Source organism: Coloeus monedula (assembly GCF_965178545.1).
Source record: "Coloeus monedula genome assembly, chromosome: 8".
Taxonomy (NCBI): domain Eukaryota; kingdom Metazoa; phylum Chordata; class Aves; order Passeriformes; family Corvidae; genus Coloeus; species Coloeus monedula.
In genome coordinates this window covers 28678923-28695482 of record NC_138788.1, presented here as the reverse complement: position 1 = coordinate 28695482, position 16560 = coordinate 28678923, and the positions used below count along the sequence as shown (strand labels likewise).

Here is a 16560-nt window from a genome sequence, read left to right as displayed (position 1 = left end):
GAGACAAGCAAAGGAAAAGAGAACCTGAGCCACAACACCCTTCTTTAAAATTGCATCATATGAATTAGAAGTCATGAAGCAATGTTTTCCCTCTTATCTGCACATCCCTTTTTGGGGTAGAAAAGAATTATTTTGCTGGGACTGTGAGACCACCATAGTTCTGCAAGAATAAGATTTGCTTCACCACTGCTATCCAGAGCTGGGCTGTCTGTTCCTCAGAACTTTCTGGGTGTTTGTGCAATGACAGCACAGAGCCTGTTGGGAGGAAATAGCTGTCATGTCTGGGCTGCAAATGCTGAAGGGAAATACTTGGATTTAAACTATGAATCAAATAAGCAACTAGGCTTCGTAAATACCCTGCACCACAAAATCATGGATGATCATGTACATCAACAATGTACACATGTCATTTTGAAAAGTGTATAAATAAAGAAAAAAAAAAAAGAAAACATCGGCACTTTGCCAAGGTTGTTTGAGAGACATTTTTACAGGAGGCTGTTAAATTACAAGATCTGCATGAGATCTAAATGCATAATTTCTCTACACTAATTAAACATTTTGAAACAAAAGCAATCTAAAACAATCTCCTGTCCACACATGAAATGTAGGTTTTGTTCCTCATCAAGGGCTTGGTATTTAATTCAAAGTCCATTCCAACTCCACTAGACAGAACTTACTAAATTGCCCCTTTGATTTTAACAGGAAGAGATGATACAGAGCCTTCCTTAAACAAGGCTGATGCTATACTCAGCATCACACAAAAGACACTGCAGTGAATTTGGAGGCACCCTAAACTTCACAGTTGTCACTTCCCGGCACTTCAGCCATCTGGAAGGCCTGCCATCTCCTACAGCAAGTGCAAGCTGCTACGACTTGTGCTAAAAGAAACTTCCATTTCAAACTGTGCATGTAAGGTCTGAGCTCCCCAAAAGACCCACTCTGGTCTCTGACTGAAGCAGACCTCACCCTGGTCACTCCCCGAGGCTGAAACAACCACAGGAGGCAACACTCTGGGTAACAACGTTCTCACTCTAAAGATTTAATGTTCTCACTCTAAAGATTTAACTTGGCCTCAGTATTCCTTGTATAAAGAAGATTTTAAGTAAGACTAGAAAGTACCTTGCTGCTTCTCTGTTGCCTTTCCCCCCACATGAACATATTCAGCCTGTCAAGCTCAAGGGCCCAGCGGGCTGGTGTCAGCACAGAGCTGCCTCCGGAGAGCTGTGCCTGGGGCTCTGTGCTGGCAGGGCCTGCTGAGCACCCTGGCCCCAGGGACAGGGAGTGCTCTGCATCCCTCTCCAGCCTACAGGCTGCTGGATTCAGTGCTAAGGAGTTCCTGAGGGGGATGTGCTTCCAGCCCTCTTCTGGAGAAGGGCAGGTTGCCATGACAAAGGCCTTTGAGACAAAGAGGTGTGGGATGGAAAAATAGTATGTGGGAAACCTAGAGGGAAAAATACGGACCTCAATTCAGCATTTGCCATCCTTTTCCAACAGAAAGTCATGGGCTTTGGTTCATGACAAACAGTAAAGAGCTACAAGTGCCCTCAAATTAGGAGAGGCTGGATGAAGCAGGGAAGTAAATACAAACATTCAGCATACAAAGAGGTCAAGATATGCTGATCCTGATGAAGAAAACTTCCCCACAGCAAGGTGTCCTAACATTGCTTCAAACAACCTTTATTATCAAATGCTGCTGAAGCAGAATCACTGCAAGCAAAGGCACCTTTCCCTTAGGCCCTTACAGGTCCTTCCCAATGGCCTTAAGAAAGCCTTAATCACCTGAGCCACCTGCCACCATTTTATGGATTGCACAGGCCTTGCTGCAGTAAAAGCAAGCTTGCAAATGCCTTTTCAAAGGCATACTTTATGCTTCTAAAGTTTCGCTATCCCAGAAGGTCTCAACAAGGTCTGAACAAATCTACAGAAGGTAGCAAACAAAAATAAAAAGAACAGGAATTGAGAGGGAAGAGGCAGATGTAACCACAGCACCAGGCGATAGGCTTAATCCTGCTGTCTCTTGGATTTAAGAAACCAAGAAACATGGCATTGTATAATAAGAAAAGTGTCAAAACCATGGAGTTCTACAAATTACCAAGCTATCAAAAGCTGGGAAATCCCACTGCCCTGAAAGGCAGACTGAAAGACAGCTTCATTTTCCTGAACTGAATTTTTAACATGTTGTCCATTACAGTCAGTCATCTCCCTCTCTCCCATTTGTTGTAGGGGATCCATTTCAAAACATTTCCTTGCTTCAAATCATGCCTGTCATTGCAATCCCAAAGCACCCTGGCTGCACATGCACTATCCCTTAAAAGCAGTGATTTCTGGGTTGGAAAGACATCAGCTGTATATAATGGGAATAGCTATTGCCTACCTCTTCCCTAAACCTTATGAACAGATCTCCCTATTCCCCTTCCCTCTGCAGCATCTGAGCCTTGGCATGATGTCAGCTGGCAGTGCCACTTCAGATTCAGGTCCCCTGTGTCCCCTCTGCTTCCAGTGCTGTGGATCCAGAATGGATGCTGCACTTGTGTGCCCCAGCTCTGAATCCCTCTACCTGTTTAGACTCTTCCCATTTTCCCCAGAGGGCAAATTTCTTTCCACTGTCTCCAGCTTTCTTCTGCAGCTTCATCTCCCCTCCTGCCCCCATGCTGTCCTGCCCACATCGTACCTGGTGGCAATACTGGCAATGCTGCCACTGCCGCTGTATTTCCGTGCCCGGCTCAGCCTCCGTGAGGGCTTTGGGTCTTGCAGTCCAGGACTTGGAACTGAGGGGAAGGTCGAGGCATAGCCATGTTCGCACTCTGCAAGAGAATCAACAGGCAAGGCATTAAAAACAAAAAAAAAAAACAAAAACAAAAACAAAAACAACAACAAAAAAAAGAAGCAGGAAAAAAGAAAAAGAAAGAAGGAAAAAAAAAAAGGAGGAAGTCAGCAGACGGGCCTCACCCATCGGCCTAGCTGGGGAGGCCCTCAACCCCAACAGTTCAGGGAAATGACTGAGGATGTATTCACAAGGAAGTGGACTGGGAGTTGGAGAAAAGGGAGGAAGGTAAGTATAAAATCTCTGCCAACCCTGGAGGAAGGACACTACCACTCAAACACTGAAAATATCAAAATAAACCATGACAGTCCAGAGAGTGCCTCATCTCTCTTCTCCTGCCCAACCTATCTGAACCAGGCAAACCAGATGTATTTCACTGTGCCACTGATGTCTCTGCTGAGCCAGTCACCCACCACCACCCCTCCTGCCCAGTGGAAAACTTTCACACCAATCCCCCCTTTTCCTCCCAGAAACCACATCCACGCCAATTTCCCCCACTCTGCAAAAACCTTCCAGCTCACCCACCACCTCCAGGAGGACTCATCAGCCCTATCTTTCATCCAACCCGCTCGCTGCTGGGGATTTATCACCATCCCGCCAGCAAACACTCGCTCTGATCCCTTCTCCGGGGTCACTCTCCCCCCTCGGCGGGGATCTGACCCCAGCCCCGCTGCCCTCACGGAGGGCACCCATCCTCCCCCCATTACCTCTCTCCCTTCGCTCCAGATACTCGGCCGCCTCCAGCAGCCGCTGGATGTTGATCATCTGGACCTGCTCCATGGCCGGGGGGCTCCGCAGCCCCGGGCCGCCCTCCGCCCCCACGCTCCCGGCTTCCCCGCTGGAGACGGGGGCGGCTGCGGTGGGGAGGCGCCGGGGATCGCCGTCTCTGCCCAGTGTCCGGGCCTCGTCACACCGTCCCGGGGGGCGGCTCTCCTGGGAGGGCGAGGGGCGGCAAGCGCTATTTCTGTCCCAGCCTCGTCCCCACCGCCCGGCCGAGCGCTGCCCCCGCGGCCAGCCCGGATTCACCCCCGCGCCGGGCCCTGCCAGGATCCCAGCCCCGGCCCCCTCGGCCCGGCAGCCCCGCGGCGGGACCGGCCCCTCCGGCCGCCGCCCCGCCCGCCGCCTCGCAGCACTTTGTTTACCTCTGCCCGGCGCTCACGGGCGGGCGGAGCGGAGCGGGGCGGGCTGGGAAATGCAGTTCCCGGGAGCACCGAGGCACCGCCAGAGCGCGTCGGGGGCAGCGACACACGCACGACCCCCCCGGGGCAATGGCAGGGTGTCCCCACGCCTGAGGTGATGGCTCCGTGCCCACCCAGACCCCGAGGCGGCGGTGGTCAGGTCACAGAATCACAGAGTGGGTCAGGTTGGGACGGACCACAGTGGGTCAACCTCCATGCTCAAGCAGGGTCACTCCAGAGCACAGTGTACAGGATTGCATCCAGATGGCTCTGGAATATCTCCAGTGAGGGAGACTCCACAGCCTCTCTGGGCAATCTGTGCCAGTGCTCAGTTACTTGCACAGTAAAAAGTTCTTCCTCATATTCAGGCGGAACTTCTGTGTATCAGTTTCTGCCCATTGCCACTTGTCCCACTGCTGGGCACCACCGAGCAGAGCCTGGTCCAACCTCTGACACCTCCCTTCAAACAGACAGACATTGATAAAATCCCCTCTCAGTCGTCTCTTCTCGAGGCTGAACAGGCCCAGCTCTCTCAGCCTTTCCTCGTAAGAGAGATGCTCCAGTCCCCTAATCAATTCTGTAGCCCTCCACTGCACCTGCTCTAGGAGCTCCACGTCTCTCTTGGACTGAGGAGCCCAGAACTGAACACAGCACTCCAGGTGATGGCTCCGTGCCCACCCACACGGAACTGACAGGGCTGTGGCAAGGATAAAGCAGAGAGGCTACAAAAGATAAAGCCACAGCCACGGTGTGGAAACCTTCCACATCTCACCTGTGGAGATGTAACTAAACACAAGGTGCCAGGAAGTCCCACCTGGAGTGACTGATACATTGTTTTTCATGGGAGGCTGAGGAGCAAGACCTATTTTTCAATGTGCACAGAGGTTTTAAGAGCATAGACAAGAGATACCATAGACAGCAAACTCACTGTACTTGAAGCAGCACATCAACAAAGAACAACAGTGAACAACTCAGCATTTTAGCAAATGCTGTCACACACCTTTCAGTATGATCACTCTTTTCAGAATTTTAATAATGTATTTACTTCCTGATTTTCATGCAGATACAAACCCTTGGATCACTTCTATGACCCTGAATTTTACCAACTGCAACATTAGCTGGAATGGAGGTTAAAAACCTGGTAACATACTATTGTATGATACCAGTCTCTAAAATATTTGACTTACTCAAAAAGGACACACTCAGAGAACATTCAAGATCAGAATCAGAACATCCATAGTAAAAATCTGAATCTCAAACTGATTCTGACTAAGAAACCCTCCAAAGACTGTTTTGTAGTTCTAACTGGGATTATTTTCTGAACCTTTAGGCCATGACTTGTTACATTTGCAAGCATTCCTCCATCACAATGGGAGATGGAGAAGTACCTTGAAAAAAAAAAAAAAAACCAGAAAAGATTCTCAATTAATGGCTTACGTCTGGTAGCAAGGGCTTTAGGCAGAGCACAAAGTATCAGGAGACTCATGATAGAGTTGCAAGAGCTGGCAGCACTCAACTCGAGAAGGCAAGAAAAAAGTGGATTCAGGGTAGCTAACTTTTCTCTACACAATTTGCTGATTCACCATTTCTGAGGTTTCCTCAGAAAACTGCAGGCTTGCAGCTGATGGAGGTAAAAATAATACCACTATTCAGTTCTTACACAGACCTTTTCATCTCCGAATCTCTAGGGGTTGATTTGTTTTGTTTCTCTTAAGGTAGGATAACTGAAAAATAAAGGAAGCTGGGACACCTCCAGGGACATTCCTCCCTCATTCTGGGAAAGCCAGTCCCAGCCCTTGCTCAGACAGGACAGTCTCCACTCATACCCCTACACCCAGCCAGACCACAGCATGTGTAAAGACTGGCTTTTGTCTGGAGGAGAACTCAGGGAACGAAGTATTCTCTCTCCCCACCTCATGTTTCTACACTTGAAACTGCCCATAGAGGAGATTGTTAAAAGCACATGGAAAATTCCAAATTTGAGCAGTCTCAAGGGCTACTCATCAGATCTTGGATTAGGGAAAAGGATACAGGTGCACAGACCTCTCTACAAGAGTGAGGTTAATGCAAGAGCATTTCTGGGCTCTAACTGTGCTTCCTTTAACCTACTTCCAAAACCAGGGAGCCACTTGCTTCTCAGGATGAGCAATACTAAACATTAAAAAACCCAAACCCCACAACTCCAGCCTCCCAAACTCATGATGAAGCCCCAAAATCACTGCAAAACAGGCCCTCGTGAGCATCCACTACCACTAGCTTTTCTGATGGCACACTGGGAGAGATGTAGTGCCACTCTAGGGATTAAATAGGGAAAGCCATGGCTGGAAAATGAAGGGGTAGGTTAGGAGCATATCAGAGTGTCAGCCTTATGAAGGTAAAGTTCAAGATACAAAACAAGAGAGTATGAAAAGGAGGGGAACCCTGATGCACATGGTGAATTAAATCAGGCCTGGAACGAAGTAACAGCAGGATCAGTTCTGTGTGAAATGATGTAGGATAAGCTCTTGCATTTACACTTCAGCTCAGCTTCCAAGTCTTTGTTTCTGAAGTAAACAATGTACAACTGGAAAAAAAAAATCTGTGTGAAACAAAGACAAATTTGGGAATAAACTGTGGGACATTTGCCCGAAGAAGGAGCCCTAGAGAAGAGGCAAGTAAACCATGGAGCCACAGCAGATCTGTAAAATCTTTCAGTTGCCATCCCAAGTGCTCATGTGGGCAGGTCAGCCTGCAAAATGCCAGAGTGTGAGAGAAACAAAAGTGGGTGCAAAGTGAATAGCATGAAGAGGCCCAATGCCATTCAACTGCTGACCAAAAATCCCCAAAGTCAGATTTTAAATGTGGTTGAGCAATCCACAGGCAACACTGGGGAGGGGCTAAGGGAAGAGTATTTTAGGGGAGAATGAGATCATTTAATTTAGTGGCTCCGAATGATCTGTAAGTACAGTTTTCTGATTATAAGTGCTTGCTGCTTGGCATCCCTTCTGGCAGCTGTGATTCACTTTCATTGTGTGTTCTGCTGCTTCGCCCTTTAGAAAGGGGCTTTTTACATTTTATTAAATGGCACTTCGGCAACCCTCCATTTTCAGCCTTAATAATGGATTTGTTAATCTCCCTGATAGCCTTTCCCTCCTCCTTAGCAATAATTTAAATATCCAAGAAAAAATCTGCAGTGCAGAAATCAATTAATATTTACATCTGAAATGCTGCTGTACTATTTTCATCAAGTACAACAGATGTGATCTGTTTTTTATCAACATCACCATCACTTGCATTAAACTAGCAACTTCCATCAGGGAAATTTTCTAAGAGCTTTCCAGAAAGCAATGTTTAAGCTTCTCAAATCCGAAATGACTTTAGCTATTTTCTTTCTACTCTGCAGAAAGGGAAACTGAGGTGTAAGCAGCATAATTGTTCACATGAAGACACACCCTAAGTCAGAGGTGGAACAGGAACTTCTCACAAATCAAGATGCCCAGCCCTCTGCTTTGAACACAAAGCTTAGAAATAACACAATGTTTTGCAACGTGGATGTTATTTTCAATAAGGGCAATCTCTTTGGCTAAGCTGTCCTGTTTTTCATTCTGTATTTGGCTTTTGCTAAAATCCTCCTATCCCCGAAAATGTGCATTTTCTGGGAGAAACATCAAGATGGCAACAGTCATCAGTGCTTCCTTTGCCCACCTTCACACAAACCCTCCAAACTCTTAATATGGTTTTCAAATCCTTGACATCTAATTCATCTGCAATCAAAGCATGGACAGAGATCCCCAGCAGGAACCATTTTCTGGCACTCTCAGAACAGTGCAAAGATTCACAAAGATCCCCAAATTTCTGGGAACAGCAGGTCCATACCAGTCCTGTTTCTCTAGTGAGGGGAACAACATCTGAACAACCTATCAGCACACACTGTAACAACCAGGTCTCTTGTCATGACTGTAACAGCTCAGTATTGCAGGACTTGCAGCAGCAGAATGGAGAACAACCCAAGTCCCACCTACTCAACTCCCTTCCAAGGCTTGCAACACCTTCACTAAGGGACCTACAAGAGCCTGTAGGACACGGCCTCATTTCTCATCCGGGAGCCTCACTCTGTCGCAAGGCATCAGATAATCCCTTTCAGCACTCCCACTGGTAGCTGGAACCCATCCACCACTGAGGACAGATGTTTCTCAGAACCAAACCCCTGGGATATCCAAGAGTTTGAACAGGAATGAAATGCACACTGATTCAAAGACCAAGCTCCGCCAAACAGTAAGGTAAAAACCACAGATCTACTGGCTCTTTGGGCTACTTGCTCCTTCTCCCCAGGAGATGAGCTCTGTTTTCAGACCTGTGCTGTGCCCCAATTTATACTGAGTCACCATCTTATTCTGTGACTTTGATTATGTCACTTAACTGATCCAGCTGCAAAATTAAGAGGAATTCCCGTAAGAAAAAAATATACAGAGTCCTTCAGCTAAATAACAAGAAGGTAGGGTTCTTCAGCCAGCAGCAGAAGGTGCTTCTCTGCCGGCTCTCAGGATGCTCTGCTGACCAGGGATGTGATCAGTTCTCAGCAGCGCTTCTGGCACAGTTCCATGGTTTTACCTCTGCCCTATCATTTCTTCTGTTGTGGCTTCCTTCTGAATTCTATGCTGAGGTCCAAACAGCATGAGTCAAAATACCCCAACCTGGAAGTGGCTAACACATGAATCACTGTGGCCAGGTCATGAACCAGGAGGAATGAAAGGGGTTTACTGTGAGCTGGATGAAAAATATATGAATAACGAGGTCCCACACTGCTCTATATATCATATCACCATAAGATCCAAGACCATCTACACTGACCTTGAGCCACGTGTTCTGCTCTCATTGATTCAATGGGAGCTCTGCACACAGACCAAAGGCAGTCTCAACTTCTTTTGCGCTCTGCTAATTACAGGGCTCTGGTGTTTCTTGGTTTGTCAAAAAAAAGATCCTAAACAGCACATAAACAATGGAAGGAGCCACATGATGAAGATACTGTTAACTCATCCCCAAGGCTCAGTTGTCCTCTCCCTCAGAGAGAATTATTCAGGAGCAAAGGACAAATCTAAGATCACACATTTGTTACTCCTGGTCAGAAGATCAATAAACACAGCCAGGACTTGAAGAAGATCTAGCTGTCTCCTGTGAGGGACCAAAGCCCACTGTCCCATGCATACACACCTCTATTAGACTTGTGAACTTGCCCCCCCTGTTACAGCAACTTGACTGCCTCATGCTTTTGGAAAAGGATATGGCAACACAGGTCTGTATGTGTAGTGAGATCAGAATGTATTACCATGTCTATTACAGGTAAGTTATCATATCAGAAGGATTCATCACATGTTTGTGCAACTCCTACTGACAAAAACATGAGTCCACACACACAAAGGGGATGCCTGACACATACTAAACCTCAGCTGAGTTTACTCCAGGTCTCTTTAAAAAACATCTTCCAAATTACAGCATTTCTGCTGCTACAGATTTTCAGCCATGCTTATTCATGAAGTGGCCCTTGCACAGGTTACAAATACACCAACAGACCTGTCCTCAGCACAACTTTCATTTCTGAAAACAGCCACTGTAACTTTTTTCATGTGATGTTTCTATTCCTTGGCTACCAAGCTTAAATTTCTAGAAACAGGTCATTTGGAAACCTGTACATGTCAGTTAGCAAGGTGTGTTGGGATTGGGTTTTGTGGTCTCACCATGAGAACTGCAGCAAGAAGGCAGGCAGCACTGTTATTCACTCCCAGAGGCTCAACTAGAAAAATAATTCCGATATATTTCAGTAGCTAAAATACTCCAGCTTACCCAAGGAGTCTGATAACAAGACTCTAACCTTCCCTGTCACCACAGTGTAACACAGGTAATTTTTATTCTAATACTTTGAAAGGTAAATGAATACTATAAGGGTGGTGCTGAGAGGCCACTCCTGAACACTGTCTCCCCCTGCCATAGCCCTGACAGTACATCTTACCCTGCTCCATGGCTCTCTGCCCTGTGGTTCTGTTTCCACACCACCCAGCCATCCCATGGCCCCTCTGCTATTAGTCATGACCACAAAGATAGGATGTGGGACCTACAAATGTAAATCATAATCATCTCCATATTTCTCCCTGAGCTTCAGGCAGGTAGGAAACTCCTGCCTTATCTGAAAGTCCTGCCCTCAACATGGAAGGCTCCACTGTCTGCCTTGCACCACTGACCTGCAAACAAGGGTAGGTGTGTTTTGGAGGCTGAAAACATCCTTGTAGTTGCTCCTCTACCACCAGAAGGTGTGACACACACATCTGGGATATCCAAGCACTTGAATCCACAAGAGAAGAGGTTGTGTCCACCTCTCAGGGGGCCCCCTCTACCAAACAGCATCTGCTCCTGCTGAAGACAGTGTTTTGAGAATGTGAATAACCTAGCACAGCCACCAAAGGCTTGGAAGAATGAATGAGGACACCGAGTGTGGTTTATCAGAAACTGTAAAACTACGAGGAAAACGCTCTGAGCTCTCAGAGCCTTAACAGCCATTCCTTAAATTCCTTCCTTTGGATACCAAAGCCCTTGAGCTTCCACACACTCTGATGCTGCTCCCAACCAGCATCCTGGTGCTTTACCCAGCTCTGTCCCCGTCACTCATCCTGGCCAGGAGGAGACAAACATCCATCTGTCACCTCTGTTTTTTTAAGACTGTTTCCTTGGGGCAGGGCACTGTCACTCCCCTGTGTGTACAGCACCTGGCACAACAGGGCTGTGACTCAGCCACCTTCCTGATGGGAGTAACACCAAAATAGCTCATTACAGCCCTGCGTAACACGGTGGTCAAATGACCTGGGCATCCTGCAGGAAGCAGGCAAGCACCAAGTCTGACTGCAACCGAGGCTGGCAGTCTCCATCACCAAACTTTTTTTGAGCTCGCTGCCCCTGTTATTGCTAATTGTGAGGTCAGAGACTGTAATGAGGAATGACCAGCCACTAGCAATGTCTCTGCCAGGCTGCCAGCACTGGGTGCACTGAGGAATCACCCCTGCTCTGGCAGAGGAAAGGGCACAGCATTCTCTTGGTGCAATAACTTGAGCTCCGCATGCAAATCCCTTCCCAGAAAGGAGATGTATATACATTAGGATACAACCCTCCCGCTTCTGCAGCTGTTCCTTAGTTTAGATAGGGCCAGTAATGCTCAGAGATTGTTTTCCAATCCCAGCAGCATTTTTCTTTGTTTGGGAGCAACACGTAAAATCTGCCTGGTTTATGACGGTCACGTTCTGAACAGCACGTTCACTAGCTGAACCTCTGGTTAAATGAGACTTCTCACCCTAAAATGTCCTGATTGCAAATTAAAATATTGAAAGGTTTTGCAGAATTGCCTAATAAAAGTGATGATTTTCAGCATTATGACCTCAACAATTATTAGTGAAAGCTTCAGTGAAAACAAGTGCTCAGGAATGGAATTGTTTAGATGCAAACACCTCTTTTAAAAACCTAGCAATAAAAAATCCTTTATCCTGCTGTCCTACTCATTTTCCAGTTCCAAACAAGGAACCATATAAAATGATGCATTCTTAAATGGAGCATATAAAAGATCAGATACTATCCATCTCAACGGCAAGGAGAATTCTATCTCACCCCCCAACCTCGAAAAAAAGCCATGATTTTAACAGTTCCCCTTCACAACAAGAGGGCTCATTGAGAAAAAACAAACCCAAAACAGCGGTCTCACACTCGATTTCCAAACCAGGGCTGCTGCTGTTTTCACATGCAAACAAATTCTTGCTGGTGTCTCCTGTCATTTTCCTGCTCGCAGCTGCTGCTCGCGGTGCAGCTCAGCTCCTGAGACGCTCGGCTTTGCAGATTCATTACGAAATAACAATTAGCACACGAGAAAAAAATCCCAGCCCCCAATATTAAGTCAACTTTCAAAAACAGAAAAGCAGCCTGGATTCGTTCTGGGCGAGCAAAGAACAAGGGCTTTTGGCTGCAGCTTTAGCGGCAGAGCAGGTTCTCCGCAGTGGGATCCCTTTCCCTGGAAGCCTGCGTGCACGCAGCTTTTCCCGCAGAACAAGGGCACTCCATATCGTCATCTGCACGGGACCTATAGCTGCCATAGGGGATGAACGGCGAGGAGAGGGTGATGGTGCGGTGGAGACGCGTGGTGAGGGACTCGCTGATCCCTTTGTAAAGTTAAACGGAAAAGAAAACGCAGCACATGTTCCTCGAATGAAAAAGGGGGGCGGGGGGGAAACCACAAACATAAAACCGAAGAAGGCAGAGAAAAAAAAAAGAGTAAAAAACTGAATTTAATAAAAAAAAGTAGAAAAATTTTAAAAATCTAAATAAAGACTACAACAAAGAATAACAGAGAAACCCGAGGAAAACAAGGGCAAAGCGCCGGTGGCGGAGCGGAGCCCGGGGCTCCCGGAGGGGTTTGCCTGCGACACCCCCGGGCTCGCAGGACCCCGGAGTCCCCGGGCCGACCCCCTCGGGCCGAGCCCCCCGGCCGAGCCCCCCCGGCCCCGCGCCCCCCCGGCCCGCTCGGCAACGCGTGACGTCACACGGGGGACCCCGGCGCCGCGCATTGGCGGAGCGGCCCGCGAGGCCCCGCCCCCGAGAGGCGGCGGCCAATGAGCGCGGCGCGCTGGCTCCATGTGCGAACCATGTGTCCGCCCGCGGGGGCGGGGCGCGCCGGGCGCAGCGCCGCGGGAGTGCGCTCCGCCACTGCGCGGGGTCCGCAGCCGCGCTCCGCCGCGGGCCACGGCCGCCCCTTTGTTCCCAAAGCGCTTCTTCCCCGCGGTGCTGCCGTCCCTCGCGGCCCGCCTGCCCGCCCGGGAGATCGCTCCCCAGGGAAAAACCGCGGGCTACGCGCACCCTCCGCGCCCGCGGAGCAGGAGGCTAGCGGCGCGGCTGGCCACCGCCCCGCACCGGACGCTCGCCCTGCCCTGTACTGCTCTGCCCTGCCCTCTCCTCCCCGCCGGCTACCTGGCGAGCGCTGCCACTTGCCTACGTGACTCTGCCCATGCCCCGGCGGGGGGAGCGGGGACGTGTCATCGCCTCCTCCCCCGCCGCTCCGGCTCCGCCACCGGCTCTGGCTCCGCGCGGGGCCCGCCGCCCCCCCGGCCCCTCTCAGTGCCCCTCCGAGGCCGCTCTCCCCGAGAACAGGAGATGCGCTCTCTCTCCCCGCGCTGTCCCGCTCCACTCTCCATCCCAAACTTTCCCCCCGGGCCAGGTCTCCCCAGTGGCGGACGGGGTCGCACGCACGCCTCTGCCGCGGGGGGTGCAGGCCGGCCCCGGCGCCCTTTGTCACTGCGCCGCCGGCCCCTGCAGCCAGCCGAAAGTTTGGGGTTTTTTTCTTAGCCCCCCTGACCGCCCCGCGGTCACGCACACGCGCGGCCGCGGCCGCCAGCCCGCTCTTACTTTTATTCTCCTTCTCGATCCGCTCCAGGTAGCTGGCGGCCTCCAGCAGCACCTGCACGTTGTAGAGGAAGGTGTCCATGCCCGCCGCGGGGCTCGTATTGCAGATGTCCCCGAGGGGGCACCGGGCCCCGCCGGCCGCCCCTGCGCTCCGCGGCTCGCTCCGCGGCTCCCTCCGCGGCCGGCCGCGCTTCCCCATGCCCTGCCGCCTTCCCGTGCGGCGCTGCGTCCGTCCGTCCGTCTGCCGGCGAGCCCGGCGGCCGCCGCGGTCCCAGCGCTGCCGCCGCCTGCCCCGCCGCTGTGTCGCCCCACGGGCCGCCGCCGTCCCGCCCCCCCCGCGCCCCGGCGGGGCGGCCCGGCCCGGCCGCGCCTGCGGAGTGCGAGCGCCGGCGGCTGCGCGGCGCCCGGCGCGGGGGGGGGCGGCCGGCGGGGCAGGGCCGGGCTTGTCCCGGGGCGGGAGGGACCGGCGGGTCGGCGCTCAGCAGCCGCGGGATGTGTTACAGCTCCGCAGCGGGGAACGACCCCTTGGAAAGGGGCGCCGGCGGCGGTGGCACCGCGCCCCCGAGGATGGTGGCACTGGCGGTGCCCGTGTAGCGGTGGGGGCCCGGCTGCACCCGCCCCCAGGTCATAGAGGCACAGCCAGGCCTGCCCTGCCCCTTGTCACCCCGTGTCACCTGCCGCCACTGCCCGCGTGTCTGTCCCTGATCAGGGACCCAGCGTGACAGACGGGCTGGGGAGCCCATGCTGCGCCCAGCCCTGGCGGCGATGGGGCGAGCGCTGCAGGCACAGCCCCGAACTCCAATGGGGCCCCTCGGCACGAAGCGCCAGCGGTTTAATGTCAAATTACTCCTCTTCTATCAAGCAGTGCCTCCCCAGGAAGCTCTCTGTGGGTTTAGACTCTAAAAGCAATTAGTAATTCTTTTTTTCCAAAGTAAATCGAAGGCGGAGAGCCGGCAAGGGAAACACGAGCCTCCCTCACCCCCTCCATGTCCCTCCCTGCAGACCTGGGGTCAGGACCGGGCACACTCGAGCTTGTTTTCCCCTTGTTTTGCAGTCAGGGAGGTGAGAAAAAGCAGCTGCGCCCGGAGGAGAGAGCCAAGGACCTGACCCAGACTGAGGAGAAGGGCAACGATTTGTACTTCCAGGAGTCGTTGGCAATCTCGAGTCCATGAATTTCGAGGGGGTAGGAGGAGTGGACTTCACTAGCACCAGGCTGGTAGCAAGTGACCTCCAACACGCTCCTGGCTCCCCTTCCATCCGTGACAGCAACACCTGAAACACGCTGCTACGTTTGCAGCACAAAACCCCGCTCCTGCCCGGCCGGTCGGGTTGGTCTGGTTCCATTGGGGAGCCCTGTGGGAGCGGCTGGGGAGAAGCATCGCCCCAGAGATGTGCTGGGACGTGGGGACCTGCTCACACCTGGCTGCCGTGGGGCTCCGTGGGTCTCACCGGGCTCACCGGCCTCCCAGGGACCGGAACTGGCTGGAGAGAAGGAGACGAGAGAGGTCGTGGTGGCGTTTAGAAGTGATGTATTAGTAAGTGTTAATTGGTACCTGGATCCCGCAGCATCACGTGGACCTGAATCATCTGAGAAGGGATGGTGCCCCAGACTGCAGCGCATGCAATGAAATCCCTGCGGCTCCCACTTGCTGGGGGCCAGCAGGCTATTTTTGGGAAGCATGGCTGCAGGATTTCATCGGTCACATGCCCTTACCGCGGCACATGCCGGGGATGGGCCAGCTCTCCGTGCAATGCGGCTCAACACAGCCTCTCCCGTGGCCATATGGCACCTCCTCCGTGCCGGCAGCACCACATGGCTGCTGCCACATCAACAATGCCACGACTTGTCCCATCACTGCGTTTGGCAGCCCAGAACGGGCTGATGTAGGGGGGAGGGCACGAAGCATCATCTAGATTTAGTTGTGGCCTGAAGAGTGGAGAAGAAGGTAGAGCCTGGTGTGCTGGGAGCAGAGCAGGACAGAATGCTAGGCCCGGGTGTGCTCAGCACCCGCAGGTGACTAGCCATCCCTAAAAGCAGGATTTCAGCTGGAAAAGCAAGGGCTGACCAGAGCGGGGGTGGGGGTGGGAGCCAGGCTGAGCCATAGGGTACATCCAGGCAAGTGAAGGACTCAAAATGCACTTGGCTTTTATTAACTCCACTGACTAGCTGAGATAAGACACGACTCCTGCTTTACAAGCATGCATGGGCGAACACTCCCATTAAAACATCAGTCAGAATGTCTCTGGCTTTCTAATTGTGCAGGGACTGAGCTGGGGATGTGACTGCTCTAATCAGCCCCAGTTGCAGCCACTGGAGACTTGGGCACAAGCAGCTGTCCAGCTTGGCTGGACACTGAGGGCACCTCTCTGCTGGTTCACCATTGGGCAGAAGGCTTTCCATGACCTCACCTTGAAGTACAAAAGGTCATTACTGAAAGCACACCAAAGGCAGCAGAGGCAGCCAGCACCAGATTACTTAACAATCAGATGATTTAAAAATCTCAGCCCCTCTCCCAGAAGATGAGGATGTGTATGGCCATCCAGAGTCCATACTGTAGATCTTGTGCCTAGTGGCAGCATCCTCTGTTACCTACTGCATTTCTTGGTCCTCCTTGTGCACCTGCACAACACTTCTCTAGGGATTTTTGCAATGCTTTGTATGAATTGGTGCTGATTTAGCCATCAGTAGCAGGTACTGCTTTTCCCAGTGTGATATCCCAGGTTTGAAGCCACAATAATCATAATTTTGATTGCTTTCCCTTCTAGCTTAGTTCCAGGATAATTTCTCTTTAAAGGCACTTCCACAGAGAAAAGTATTCCCAAGGCAATGGTCCAAGGGCAGGCATTTCAAGGGAACTGGCTCGAGAGGAATGGAGGCTTGTGGGCTTGTGGGCTGTGGGGTACAATAAAGAAGGGTGGGCAGTGGAAAGCACACAGAATCAGAGAGGCAACACAGAAGGAGTGATAAGGGAAGAAGTTTTGCAGTGTTGCCAGCTCTGCACATCCAGCAGGCCATGGTCCAGCACCCTCATCCACTGCAGCCTTCTAAATACAGCCAGTTAAGGGCATGCTCTCTTCATTTCTCTTCTCTTGTACTTGGTTCAACCTTTGAGCTCATCCTGAAGTCTCACTGTCGATTTTTTCTCTGCA

The 16560-nt window shown here is 51.3% G+C and overlaps 1 protein-coding gene across 2 annotated transcripts in view; it reads right to left on the bottom strand.

Moving 5' to 3' along the window:
* MXI1 (MAX interactor 1, dimerization protein) overlaps window positions 1–13738 on the bottom strand; it is a 55964-nt gene extending 42226 nt beyond the window's left edge. Inside the window, exons 1-2 of one of the 2 annotated variants that reach the window (XM_082285940.1) lie at window positions 13414–13738; window positions 2672–2804 (exon numbers count right to left, since the gene is read on the bottom strand). In XM_082285940.1, coding sequence (XP_082142066.1) covers window positions 2672–2804; window positions 13414–13609 — 329 coding nt within the window. In that variant the 5' untranslated portion in view covers window positions 13610–13738. Of the gene's footprint in view, window positions 1–2671; window positions 2805–3531; window positions 3936–13413 lie in introns of those variants that run through there. The other variant, XM_082285941.1, reaches the window with a different exon arrangement.
* Window positions 13739–16560: the final 2822 nt, after the last annotated feature.